Here is a 12,691-nt window from a genome sequence, read left to right as displayed (position 1 = left end):
CTACGAGTGTGCTCTTTCCAGTTAGTTGAAAACTGGTATGGTTTAGACAGTGTTGATCGATTTTATCACAAAAACACAGGAATAAAAAGAAAACGTTTAATCATCTGAGTATCCTCATCACCTCAGTCCAACATTATGATTAAGGAAGTATGGCTATATACATGATCGAAAATCTTATAAACTTGGAAATATATAACTCATAAGTCAGATGACCACATCACAAATTTGCACCACACAAACTGAACTTTCACACACCACAAAACAATTTCACAAAGGCAGTATAACTCTCATTTTGATGCCAATCCTTTACTGCACATAAAAGCTGTCAAGTGAAATAATGCACTGGATCAATTAGGAGTACCAGAATGTAATGAGATTATTTTTCAATTATAACCGGATAAGATTTATGCTTTTCCATTCTGTTCAGCATCTCTCTCATCTTGAAGAAAGACATCTTGGAAATGATAATATGGGATATCACTTTAAAAATGGCTTAGCACATTAGTTCACAGGAAATTCCTTCCATCTCCTTGTCTAACAGAAGAGGAAGGAATCACTGTGTCAAACGTTGTAGTTAGGGGCTTTCTTGGCTAATGGCCGCAGAAGGGTGCATCCATGAGCAGCTGATGCCACTACCAACCTCACCACTAGCTGCAAGGTATCTCGGACAGCCCAGTTCCATCCAGCAAATCCCAGCAGCCACATCACAGCAACTGCAACCCACGACTCAAGCAAGCGATAACGTGAGTAGTAGACTAGAAGGTAAAACTGAAAGATGCACACAGTAAGTAACTCAGCAAAAAATACACTAAGCAAATGACATATGAAATGTATACACACACACATGGGCACTGCCTTTGAGTGACGTAGACTTTTCTTTCACGAGTGTAAATACCCACTGTTTGGCATCATTTATCTCAAACAGGATTTTGTTTGGATGCTAATTCTAAGCCAATTCATTGCTTTCTCACGAACCTTTCAACTTTACCTTTAGTCTAATGGGCATGTTGTCATTTAGATGACACAAAAATATTCAAAATCATGTACATTACAATAATAATTGATATTTAATTTTATCTGTTAGAGATTAAAAAACATAGCTTTAAAATATTAAGGATTATTTTTAATCAGTTAACCATATTGCGGCCATTGACCCAGTTCATCTTTCAAAGAAAACATTTGTACTGACCACTGAAAAATTCACTCATCTAAGTCTTTAATGAGGTCACATTTAGGTAGTCCAGGCAATAAAGATAAAGAAAAACACATATATTCACCACTATGCTAACATATTCAGTTGTTGGGCCAAGTTGTATGAAAAAATGCAAAAGAAAGAATGGAGGAGCGGTTAGTGAAGGGTTTTATTGAATACATATGTATTTTGATGGAATAATGATAAAAGATAACTAGAGATGGGTCGAATAGCAAATTTCTCGAACACCAATATCGAATTCGAATATTAAATCATTGCTCGCATATTTGAATACCTAAAATGCTAATCAATGAACGTGGGAATGTTTGACTTGGTTGCCTATACAGCAGGAAACACAAGATTTTTGCGAGTAATTGTGATTTCCTTTAAAGGAATCAAACTGGAATTAAGCTGATTAATGGAATATTTTAATTTTATGGAAACAACTGGGCCATATCGTTGATTCAACTAACATCTCTTTCAAATATCCTAAGGGGACACACCACCTCACAATAAAATGATTGCATGCCGTCTCGGTATTTACACTGCTGCTGATGGATTTCTGTTTGATGTATACATTCTTATCTACCAAACGCCATTTCAGCGGCATGCCTATCTGATACTCGGCTTCATCCAACTTCTTACTTTCAACAGGTAGCTCACTTTACCCCCACTTCTGCCTTCAAGTGCTAGCGGAATATATGCAAAATACACTCGCTTCTCCACCGGATTTTCTTCAATTATTTTTCAGTCCATCTTTGGAAGTTCTCATAAGATAGCAGATGAAGTCGAATTGTTAGCAGGGAGAAACCAAATATCCCTTCGTCTGTGACTGTGACAATAGAGATTTAAAGCATAACTCATAAATTGTCACTTGATATATGTTTTCGGAAAAATATACCGCATCAACTTCCGAAAGGCTCAGCTGCGAGGATATCGAGTTTCGCCAGAATGCTAAGTTTCCATCGTATTTTGACATTTATTTCCTTGCATAAAATGCTTAAATAAATTCAGAAATACGTCGCGTTTGGTCTTATTCTTTTTTAAATTATGCGCACATTACTAATATTTCAATCCAATAAAGATGTAATATCAATTGCCGAAAGTGATTGTTAGATACCTTTTGGGCTAATAGATGACTCATGCAGCAGTTGACTTCCAGAAATGGGGAACTTTGAAGCAGGTAGGCAGAAAAAGGTGTGGGGGAGAAAGAGGGAAGGGTGAAACACGATTCTATTATTCTCCTGTAACTTGATATTTTCTTTAGAAGCTTTTGATTTATGGTCTTCATAATATGAACCCTGCGCGAGCTGGGGCCTTTTAATTGATTTCAGAGAGGAGGAAAGCGTCAGAGGAGGGGCCGAGGGCTGATGGATGGAGGGGGTAGCGGATTTTGGGAATTGTGCTATGTAGTTACTATCCCACGGCACTGAGGCTCTCCTGGTGGGGAAATCCGATTTCATATTTTTTCACCCGATCATTTTCGGTTCCCCTTGTCGAACTCTTTTCACCAATTTCCGCGAATTTGATGTAGTTCGCCAACTTGCCTATAACGGCCCTGCATGCACTACACAACTTGAGTTCTTTGGATTTTTCCGATTCAACTACCAACGATGTGCGTGCAACAGTGTATGGCATGAAATTCAAAATATTCGAGATTGTACCTTTAGCATAATTATTCGATATCTCAAATATCGAATACTTTCTAGTTTTTGAGGTATTTGAGTATTCGCAGACACTATTTGCACATCTCTAAACATAACATTTACCAAGGAGAGTGAATAGCTTTAGACTGCGTGCAGGGTATAGAAATATCATAATTTTTACACAAAGTTGCATACATACATATTTCAATGGTATTTGTTTACAAGCAATAATACTTCAAATAAACTGAAAGCAATAAAATGGACAGGTAAACTAATATTTCTTCTAATTAAAGTTAGCATTAAAATATACCACTGATAATTTCACAACTCTATAACTATAAAATTTTGGTCATATACTGCCATCATAAACAAAGAGAGTGCTCGCAGATTTACTCCGGCAAGAGATAAAAATTTCTCAACTCATGATGAGGTCAACTACATCTAACTTTGCTAGGATGCCAAGATAACAATGCATGAATCACTTATTTTCACTAATTCCTGGATTACGGTTGAGTAGGGAAGAGCTACAAAGTATGATGTATTGCTGTATCTGTATCCCAGTTATCACTCAGAAAAAAACAGTTATTAACTCACAAATCCAAAATCTTTCAAATCTTCTAATACAGTACACTCCCGATTATCCGGGCTAATGATGGGGAGGGACAGCACGAATAATCGGAAAACACGGATAACCCAAACTTTCACTTTGATGTCTTGAAATGTTCATAATTTACGTAAAACAAACAATATATTATTATTTATACAGTTATTCTGCTATTTTAGAGTGCTTCCTGGACTCAAGGAGACTTTTCTTTGCCAGTTCGCGATCTTTTTAGCGGCGATAACATGGTTGTACTCGTAGTATTAATGCTCCATGTAAGGCCTGGTTTTGAAAACCACACATCCGTGGCTGCATGATCACGGATTCAGAAAAGTGGTATGCACGAATGCTTCAAAACCACTGATCGACGTCGGAAACTACACTGTCAGGCACCACGCCACGTAGGCGCGTCTCGCTCAAGTTGCCCGGGTTGCAATTGCTGCGGGACCTGTATCTGTGATCACGGAGCGCGGTCGCACACAGTGAAGCTCGGAAAACAGAAATATGGTACTCCCATGAATGCAGCTATTGCGCGATCATTTCCACTTCACAAATGTGATTCTAACGGAAAAAATAAGCCCGGCATATCCTAGCATTAATGCAGCAATTCCGATGATTTTGCATCTGATTTTATTTTTTTTTATATAGATCGTGGAAAAAATTGAGTGAGAGTGAAAATCATGCACGAAGAATCCGCAAACCGGATAAACCGCAGCCGGATAATCGGGAGTCTGCTGTATGTTGTTAAAATGCGAAATAAGCTTTAGGTATTTCCAACAAGAAAGTACAATTTACGCCCTTCATGAAGTGTGACCATTTCTTAGTAAATGGTGCAATGATACTCCTGAGCAAACTCTAGAAGGGAAGAGAAAAGAGAGGCAGCAAGTGGTGCAAGAGATGTGCGGTACGACAAATTCAGATGCACAAATAATTTACTTGAAGTTATGGATCTACCTGATATCTGCCCTGAAGACAATGTAGAAGCTGAGGATAGTAACAGGAACAGAGAGGAAAAAAAATGTTGGTAACACAAGATATAAAACAGCAAATCAGTGAGGAATAGGATGATGCTACCACAATAAGCTTAAGGCATAAAATTTTGAGTCGGAGAAGGAAAGAGAAGTTCAGAATGGTGATCGAGTTGGTAATGGTGAGCTGTAGTGTTAGCTTTCCATCCCATGGGTCTTGGTTGAAATCCCAGTGGAGGCAGAGATTTTTCAGAGACTGCACGATCCCTGCTTGAGTGCAGAGTGAAGGTAAGAAGATAAACAAAGATATGAAGATAGCAAAAGATGGTTCAGAAATGTCAGATGATTTATCAGCTTAACAACTGAACTAAGAGAGGAGTCAGGAGAATATGGGGAAGAGACAAGAAGATAATGAATATTTGGGCAAACATATACAGCGAGATACAAATAAGAGTATGGTGGCAGAGAAAGGGAGAGATTGCATGACCAGGTCTGAAGTGATTTATGCAAGGTGGCAAAACAACCAAATGCATTAATTACACGGTGTATGCAACGTAAGTTAATTCTACACATAAACACAAATTGTGCTCTTGGGGTTAAATTCTTTAATTTATTGGGCATTGGTTGGGTTCGTTTTTATAATACTTTGATAGAAAAATAACAAGATTTCAATATTCCTGGAAGAATCTAAAAGGGTGTGTAATTTAAGTGCAGTTTTATGGTTTAACAAAAACTAAACTAATTGACCTATTTAAGGGCACGGGCCTAGGATAAACAGATGTCTTCATTTCACAGATAGTGTTTTTTTTACCAAGCATTTTGCTGGATTTTTTCAACTAACATACCCAAATTATCAGGCTTCCTGCCATTTGAAAACTTAACGCTAAAAATTCTGTAACACACCTAACAAGACAATATCAAAGGATTAACAGAATTATTTTCTTTTGGATAAAAAATATGAAAGGGCAAAAGGACTAACCTCCCCACACTTCTAGCAGCTATGGGAAAAATGCCAGAGGGGGGACATTTCACCCTCTTATACAGCTTTGCCCTTCATGAAAGAGAATGTTGCTATTCATTGGATGAGGTTTTTAAATCTAGGCCCCAAGGCTTGCAACAGTCTGGCTGATCTGGTGTATACACCGATTTCCCTTCACTATTCTATTGTTTATTCTCTTATCATAATTTTAATCTGGGATAGTTTACCCATTAAAAATTATACTTACTTGAAAACATTGAACAGCACCTTCGAAGAGGAAAAGCAAACCATGAACTGGGGAGGGTCCATCATACTCCTATAATAATAAGAAAGAGACTTTACGTAAAATAAGAATGACAACCCATTTAATAATATTCATGGTGTTTTAACACTTGCCTCAATGCTTGATACACTCAGGGCTGATATGCCTCTATACATGTCAATGCTTGCCATGAATAACGTTGAAATAACGGAGATAACTGTGAACCATGACATGGGCTCTAACTTCGTCGCTGGACCAACTGTGAGAGTAAGTTATAGTTGAAACACTGAGCTATGAAATGAGGGAACATAAATAAATGGGAAATTTTCCTTACCAGTAACAGGAGAAATATTAGTTTTTCCGAATCCATTTTGCATGGGCTCCACATCTTCACTAGTTATAACAGCAGGAGGGTTGGCTTTAATGTCAGCACTTAATTGAGACAGGTTTACTTTGGTACTCAAAGTTTGAGGTTTATTGTAACGTTGCCTAGTTTTGTGAATGATATTATCTGAAAATACACACAAAATAAGAGAACGGAGGTAAAAGGGTATTAAATGTTCACTTACAAAAGAAATCTATCAGCAAATTAGGTCACAACAACATTAAGCATACCAAACTCGATGAATGAATATGGCCTTCTCGACTCATTTATTTTCCTTTCTTCATATCTTGTAGTGAACTCTTTCGCTAGTTCGTTCAAAAAGCTAAATGCTAGTACGGTAAGATATGAAGACTCGCAGAGCACTAAATATGAAACTCCGCCGGTAGTACTGAAACTGATAAGGCCAAAATTAAAACGTTGACGTCTGTTCACAAGCTCTGCTTTACCACTATTCAGTGAGTAATCACATCGAAGAAGAACCGCAAATGACTTACTAGATGTTGTGTTCGTTGAGCTTAAGATTACATCTGTCAGGAAATCGAGAAGTTTTCCGAGCCAGTACTTTCATGAGTCTCTTGCTTTCCTTCACGCTTTTATTCGCATCATGATTACAATCAGTTGTGGCAGACAAAGGCATTCCATCCCTGGCTCTCATTATCATAGCATATAAAATCATGATTCTTTCATACCGTCCGGTATTGAAATAATTGTATATACTAATTGCACAGTGCACACGTCACTTGAGTTCTCCTAAACACCAACAGCCGCTATCGCTCATCAGATGTTCACTCAAAATCAGTCTGTCATAGAATATTGTAGACACCAGATACGAATTCTGTACACCACCATATCCACCAACGATTCATTCGAAAGCTACATAACTACAAAAGAAGAAAAATAAAGGCAACTTGAAAAGAGGAACCTCATTGATGACGTAGTTGAACGAAGGATAATTTTTTTTAGAACAAAAGATACATCGAGAGCTCTTCCCATTAACATACATACATATGTATGTATGTTCACGGCTCTTGCTCTCTCGAGAGAGATACCATCTCCGTCTACAATATTCCTTGCGGTAAAACAGCATTCTTTTGTCGCCAACCGCCATTTACAAATGCTTTTCCGCTACGAACCCCCATAAGACTAATCTTATAATCGTCGGACTAACAACTAAGAGGAGCTACAGAAACTGGATTGCGAGTAAAAGCTTTCAGATATTTCATAGAGGTAAGCTAAAACTGAAAACTGATCGAAGGGTCAAAATCCCCCATCTAAATTTGGAGATAATTGGAAATGTCGCAAAAGGCGCTAAGACACAACCGCCTTTAGTCTCCGAAGTTGCGCTCGGAATTGGAGCCAATCTAAAATATGATGTTACAAAGGATATTCACCTCAGCAGAGTATTAAAGGGAGTAGGCTCGGGCCCTACTCCATCAACTCCACCGAAAAGAGGATCTACAGAAGCCACTGAATGAATATGAATGTGATTGTCAATCTCCGCAATGTTTTCCCACACTTAACTATGAGTATGTAGATGAAAACGTGGGATGTCATAAATAATTTGATGGTAGCCTCTTGATGGAAGAGCTGCAGTTCCTGAGAGATGATGAGTTAATTATTACACAATGCACATTTTCAACGTTAAATTCTAACTCAATGAAATATTATTATATTTTTGCAAAAGTTATTCCAATGCCTAATGAGCGAGTGAATGCGTGTATGAGAGAGTGATAATGTATTTCACTAAAAGAGCTGTACAGAGTCCGAATGATTCTTTTACAGACTGAAATGATTAACGAAAATTGATACTCGCATAGCTATTGTCTCAGGGATGTCAGGCAATAAGATGTATCTACCGTATTCCCCTATAAACAAAGATATATTATCTCGCTAATTAGTCACTTTTTAGCCCAGTTGGCGAGAAATCTTTTATGGCTGGTATAGAACCATCGTCGAGTATCGGAAAGAGTAAAGAATTTAATGACCATTCGGGCGGATCGAAAAAATATATTAGAAAATACAAAGAAAATAGTGGAACTACTCAATATAAAACTCAAAACATTCGATACCTCTATGCAGGGGCGGATCCAGGATTTCTTTCTGGGAGAGGCACAAGCAAGCCCGCATCCAGGATTTTGTTCTGTGGGGGGAGAGGCACAAGGATACCTCGTAATACAAAACGAACGCAATTATAATGGGGCCGCATTAAAAATCTTGTACATTTTTAAGGGTCTGGGGGGATCACGTGCCACAGTGCCCTCCACCCTAGATCCGCCTATGCCTCTATGCCAACCCTAAGCCTTCGGGAAGTGACATTTAATGGGGAGGAGGGTTGAAAATCGAAAAATGCATAAATTTGTAGTAATTCGCAGTAGAGTTTGACGAGTTGGACTACCCATAATAGGAAAGAAATGTTCGATCATGCTTTGATAAATGCGACCGTTTAGCAACTAATCAACTATTTGGAGCGCGTGGGTAGGGGACAGCAGGCAACCTAAACGGGCGGCGTCGCGGAACGGGGTGACAGACAAAAGATTATAGAATGCTCACGATTTTCCTCCTTGCCTTGAGCGGGACAAAAATCATTTTCCCTGCGCCTTTCATTCACGGAACTCGCTTTTGATAGTGATAACTAAACATAATCTAGGGAGCAAAAATGGCAGAAGTTTCATTTGAAATTAATTAATACACTAATTTCTTCATCCTGATCCTCCGTGGCTACTGAATACAGATAGTGTTTCTAAACCGTGAACTTTGCGGAAGATAGTTGCGACTGAAGAGGGAATACTTTCTTGGGTATATTCTCCTTTTTTGGTACGTCAATGACTTCAAAATTCGATGTCTTTGGCGAAAAAATATTTTACATCTATATACTATTATGAAAATGTTACCCATATAACCTTTGTTGGGAAAAATTTTCATATCAGTCCATATATTTAAAATCTTTCTTTCATCAAAAACATCGAACGTTTAAGTCCTTGGTACACCAAGAAAGGGAAAATATACACCAATATACGTAAAAAAAATATTTTGCCCATTTAACCTTCGTTGATAAGAATGATGAGGATATAATGAATCGACAGATTTCGTAATTAGGAATATCTAAGAAGATGGGAGAGAAGAGAAGTCTCATGAAAACCTTGAAAATAAGACGGAACAACCTTAAAGGACATACCATGAGACATGACGGCCTGATGAAGACAATGTAGAGAGGCATACAAAGTAGGTGGCAAGAACGGAAAAGGAAGACCTCGAAAAAAATATACAGAACAGGTAACAATGAAAGGAAAGAGAAGAAATAGGTAGATGTGAAAAGATTAGCTGATATGATAATTGAGTGGAGAGCTGCGTCCGACCAATCTTAGGATTCGTAACCAGCGATGATGATGATGAATCTTTGTTGAGGGCGAAACAGTTGTAATTATGCCACATTTTAAGGTTATTTATGTACCAAATTTATATGAATATTCTATAATGATGATACAAGTTCACGTTTAAACTCAATGGCGTTATTGCGGTTCGTCAGCGGCGCTCTTTCTCATCGAAAATGTCACATTAATGTTCCACGACTGATCTTCGATGTGTTTTTAAACGAATAAAATTTTCTCACCAGTAGGGTAGTTTCGTATTATTTTTTTATTGCCTAAATCGAAAGATTATTACTCCTGGAGTACGCATTTCACGCTTTTAGATTATAAATGACGATATCTATTTTTCGCGATTAAACGAAAAGTGAAAAATTTCAAGCGCGCGAAAACGCGACGGCTAAGTATGAATTCTGTTAAAATTCCGTGTGACGTCATTCTGGTTCCCGCTGTCGTCGTGTGCGGTGACCTTGGGGCAAGGATATTGTGCGCCGCTGCGATGCTGGCTGCTAGCAGGTAGCAGAGTACCCAGCTGGTAGGTAGCGTTTGGCTTGAATAAGGATTATTATACCCTATCAAACGACGGAAACTTTCCGACCACAGGCAATTTTAATAGGTGATTATTAAGAAATGTTTCCCTGATCTCTGTGCCTCACGTGGAGTGGCATCGCATGGGCGCCAATCTGGCCTATTTCAAATGCGGTTAAAGTTGAACATTGCCATTCGTATAAACTGGGATTCCCAAAACCAAATGATTTGTATAATGAATAAACTAATGGTGGTTAATGAATCGCAATCAATGCCTTTCGTTTTGTTTGATGAAGGAAACTATCCTATTTAGGTCGTACTGCTGCGTCAAAGAAAACGTACTGCTGTGGAGGCATCATGTTTAAAAAAAGAAATTACCTCCACATTTTATTGACAGCCCACAATTAGAACGAAAATTTCGATTATGCTGCGATATCTGCGACCGTTTAGCCACAAACCTACTGGTGTACCACAAATCTACTTTTAAAAAAATATCTCTGTAGCAGTAGGTTTCACCGAAACGCGTTAAAATGATCAATGAGAAACTTAGGAAAACTGTTGAGACTATCAATTAACATACATACACATTAGTTCATATTTCCAGACCAGCGGTATCCCATTTTGGTTCTACGTTTCTATGAAAATAACGAGGTGAAATTTTTTTCTCAGGATTACAACAGTGATTTCAATAGGTTTCACGGATAGACGGAATAAGCCCATATCCCAGATAAAGACAGAAGAAATGTGTGTACTATTATCAAGACAGTGGCGGGTACATATAGGGGGCAGCGGGGGCCCGCGCCCCCCCTTGCGGGTGGCCGAACATTATTGAACGGCATTGCAGAACCACAACTGTAACTTTTTAATATCATAAGATGGCATTGTCTTGTATGTGTATATAATCATTTTAAATATAACTTTCTTAAACTTTGCATGTGACTTGATTATTTTTTTATTACGATAAAAGTTAAGGAAGCTCAAGTTATCTCTTGCGCCCTCCTTGAATTTTTCCTGCATCCGTCAATGCACCAAGAAGCTTTCTTTTTTCTTGTTTCTTACGCGAAATAAGGAACGAGGCAGCTATTTTAAGATATATAGCATCAAATTTTCAGACGCGTTCGCCAGCATTATGGCACGATGAACAAATAACGATTCAATCTGGTATGCATTATTAGACGATATGACCGCGTGCTCGTTGGACAACAAACGATGCTGTAGGAAGCAAGATTCATTGAAGAGGTCTGAAGTATTCCAAGCGCCGCGGTCCATTTATATCGGTTATAGCTCAGAGGAAACAAGATATATAGCGACCCTTAAACGTAGTATGAAAGTAAACGCTCCTGAAAAACCGCTGAAATTATATTCTTTGAGCCAATCCTTTAAATTGCAGCGTCGCGGTGGTTCATCATGAGCCTCACAAAAATGAGCCGTTTAAAAATACCAACATAACTAGGACATGAGCTGCTAAAATACCACTAAATATGGGCGAAATCAATACCGTGTTCGTAGGTTATAAGTAGGTATCTAAGGACATGGGTGGTCTGATTTGGTCGTTTGGTCGACGAGGGAGTCTAGACGAACCCCAAAATGGCCCACAAAGCCGCCTCGGGGCTCAAAATTTATTTCCAGCTGTGGGACCCCAGCAATGACCTACTCCCATCAGCTGTCACTTACATTCGGTCAGCACAATTCATTTCAAGGCAATATATTGCGTTCCTTAATCCGAGAAATTTGAAAAAAAACTAAATTCGCCTTTCTCTCTCCACCAAGAACATTGCTTACGCTTGTAATGAAAGAGGAGTTAATTTTTACATCCCATAGCCTTTCAACCAAAGGAAGTAAGCGATCAAAATTCTAAGACGAACAGTAGGCCTTCGAATAGCATCAAGACGACCCGACGTTTTCAAAGTCATGTCAGCGACTGATACGTGGAATACAGCATTACGTTTATTTATTTGTAATTTTACGTATACTATGAATATTGACCCAAGTGTGACAAGAAAAAGGTGATGGTCAGCCGGAATCGATATTAGAACTAAACAAATACCGCATTCGTACTACTTTCAATTCTATCGCACAACGGTAGCTAATTTGTCACAATGATCACATAAATAAGAAATGCACCCAATCAAGAATAGACATCACGCTTTATGTGTTTCTTCTCAGTAAAATTTCGACATTTTCAAGATCGGAACTCTCTCTCTGTGAGTTGTCATCCATTATCAGCACTCAAGTGATCAGTGTGCACATCAGGATTAACAAGTGCGGCGTACATGAACATACTTGTTTCATAAGACAATAATGTTCGCCATGCCATATTTCCTAAAGTGAACATATGAATCTCAGCATGAAACGAAAGAGAAATATGTACACATTTACCATGGCGATGCATCATATCGAAGTGCTCTCAGGAAATTGAACTCGAAGCAAATGTACTGATATTCATGTTCCTATCAAATTAGACTTTGAAGAAGAACGACGATATATTTAGCAGCTGTTTTTCGTGAGCAATTGACGAATCCATCATCAAGAGACCGAAATAGTATGATTGTAGCAAAAACACTCGGCCATGTACTTAATCTTGTATGCCAAAAAACTGTACCAAGAGATTTTTTTTTAATTTTCCTCCGATACATAATTTACTCAAGAAGGGATAGCTTCTTGCATACACGATTAGAGGAAACCTTAACGTGAAACGTGTTCACACACTTTTTGATACGCATAAGTTATAATATTTAGCATTCTTGCGATTTATACTCATTGTC

The 12,691-nt window shown here is 38.3% G+C and overlaps 1 protein-coding gene across 1 annotated transcript; it reads right to left on the bottom strand.

Moving 5' to 3' along the window:
- Nucleotides 1-82: 82 nt before the first annotated feature.
- LOC124157314 (vesicle-trafficking protein SEC22a-like) lies at nt 83-6,975 on the bottom strand. The gene is made up of 6 exons (XM_046531939.1): nt 6,528-6,975; nt 6,264-6,427; nt 5,983-6,159; nt 5,783-5,907; nt 5,634-5,702; nt 83-768 (listed from the first exon to the last, which is right to left on the bottom strand). The coding sequence occupies exons 1-6, from the start codon at nt 6,707-6,709 to the stop codon at nt 562-564; spliced, it is 924 nt and encodes a 307-aa protein (XP_046387895.1). The 5' UTR covers nt 6,710-6,975; the 3' UTR covers nt 83-561.
- Nucleotides 6,976-12,691: the final 5,716 nt, after the last annotated feature.

The sequence above is a fragment of the Ischnura elegans genome, chromosome 4 (assembly GCF_921293095.1).
Source record: "Ischnura elegans chromosome 4, ioIscEleg1.1, whole genome shotgun sequence".
In the NCBI taxonomy this organism is placed as follows: Eukaryota; Metazoa; Arthropoda; class Insecta; order Odonata; family Coenagrionidae; genus Ischnura; species Ischnura elegans.
This window is presented reverse-complemented; position numbering and strand designations above follow the sequence as displayed.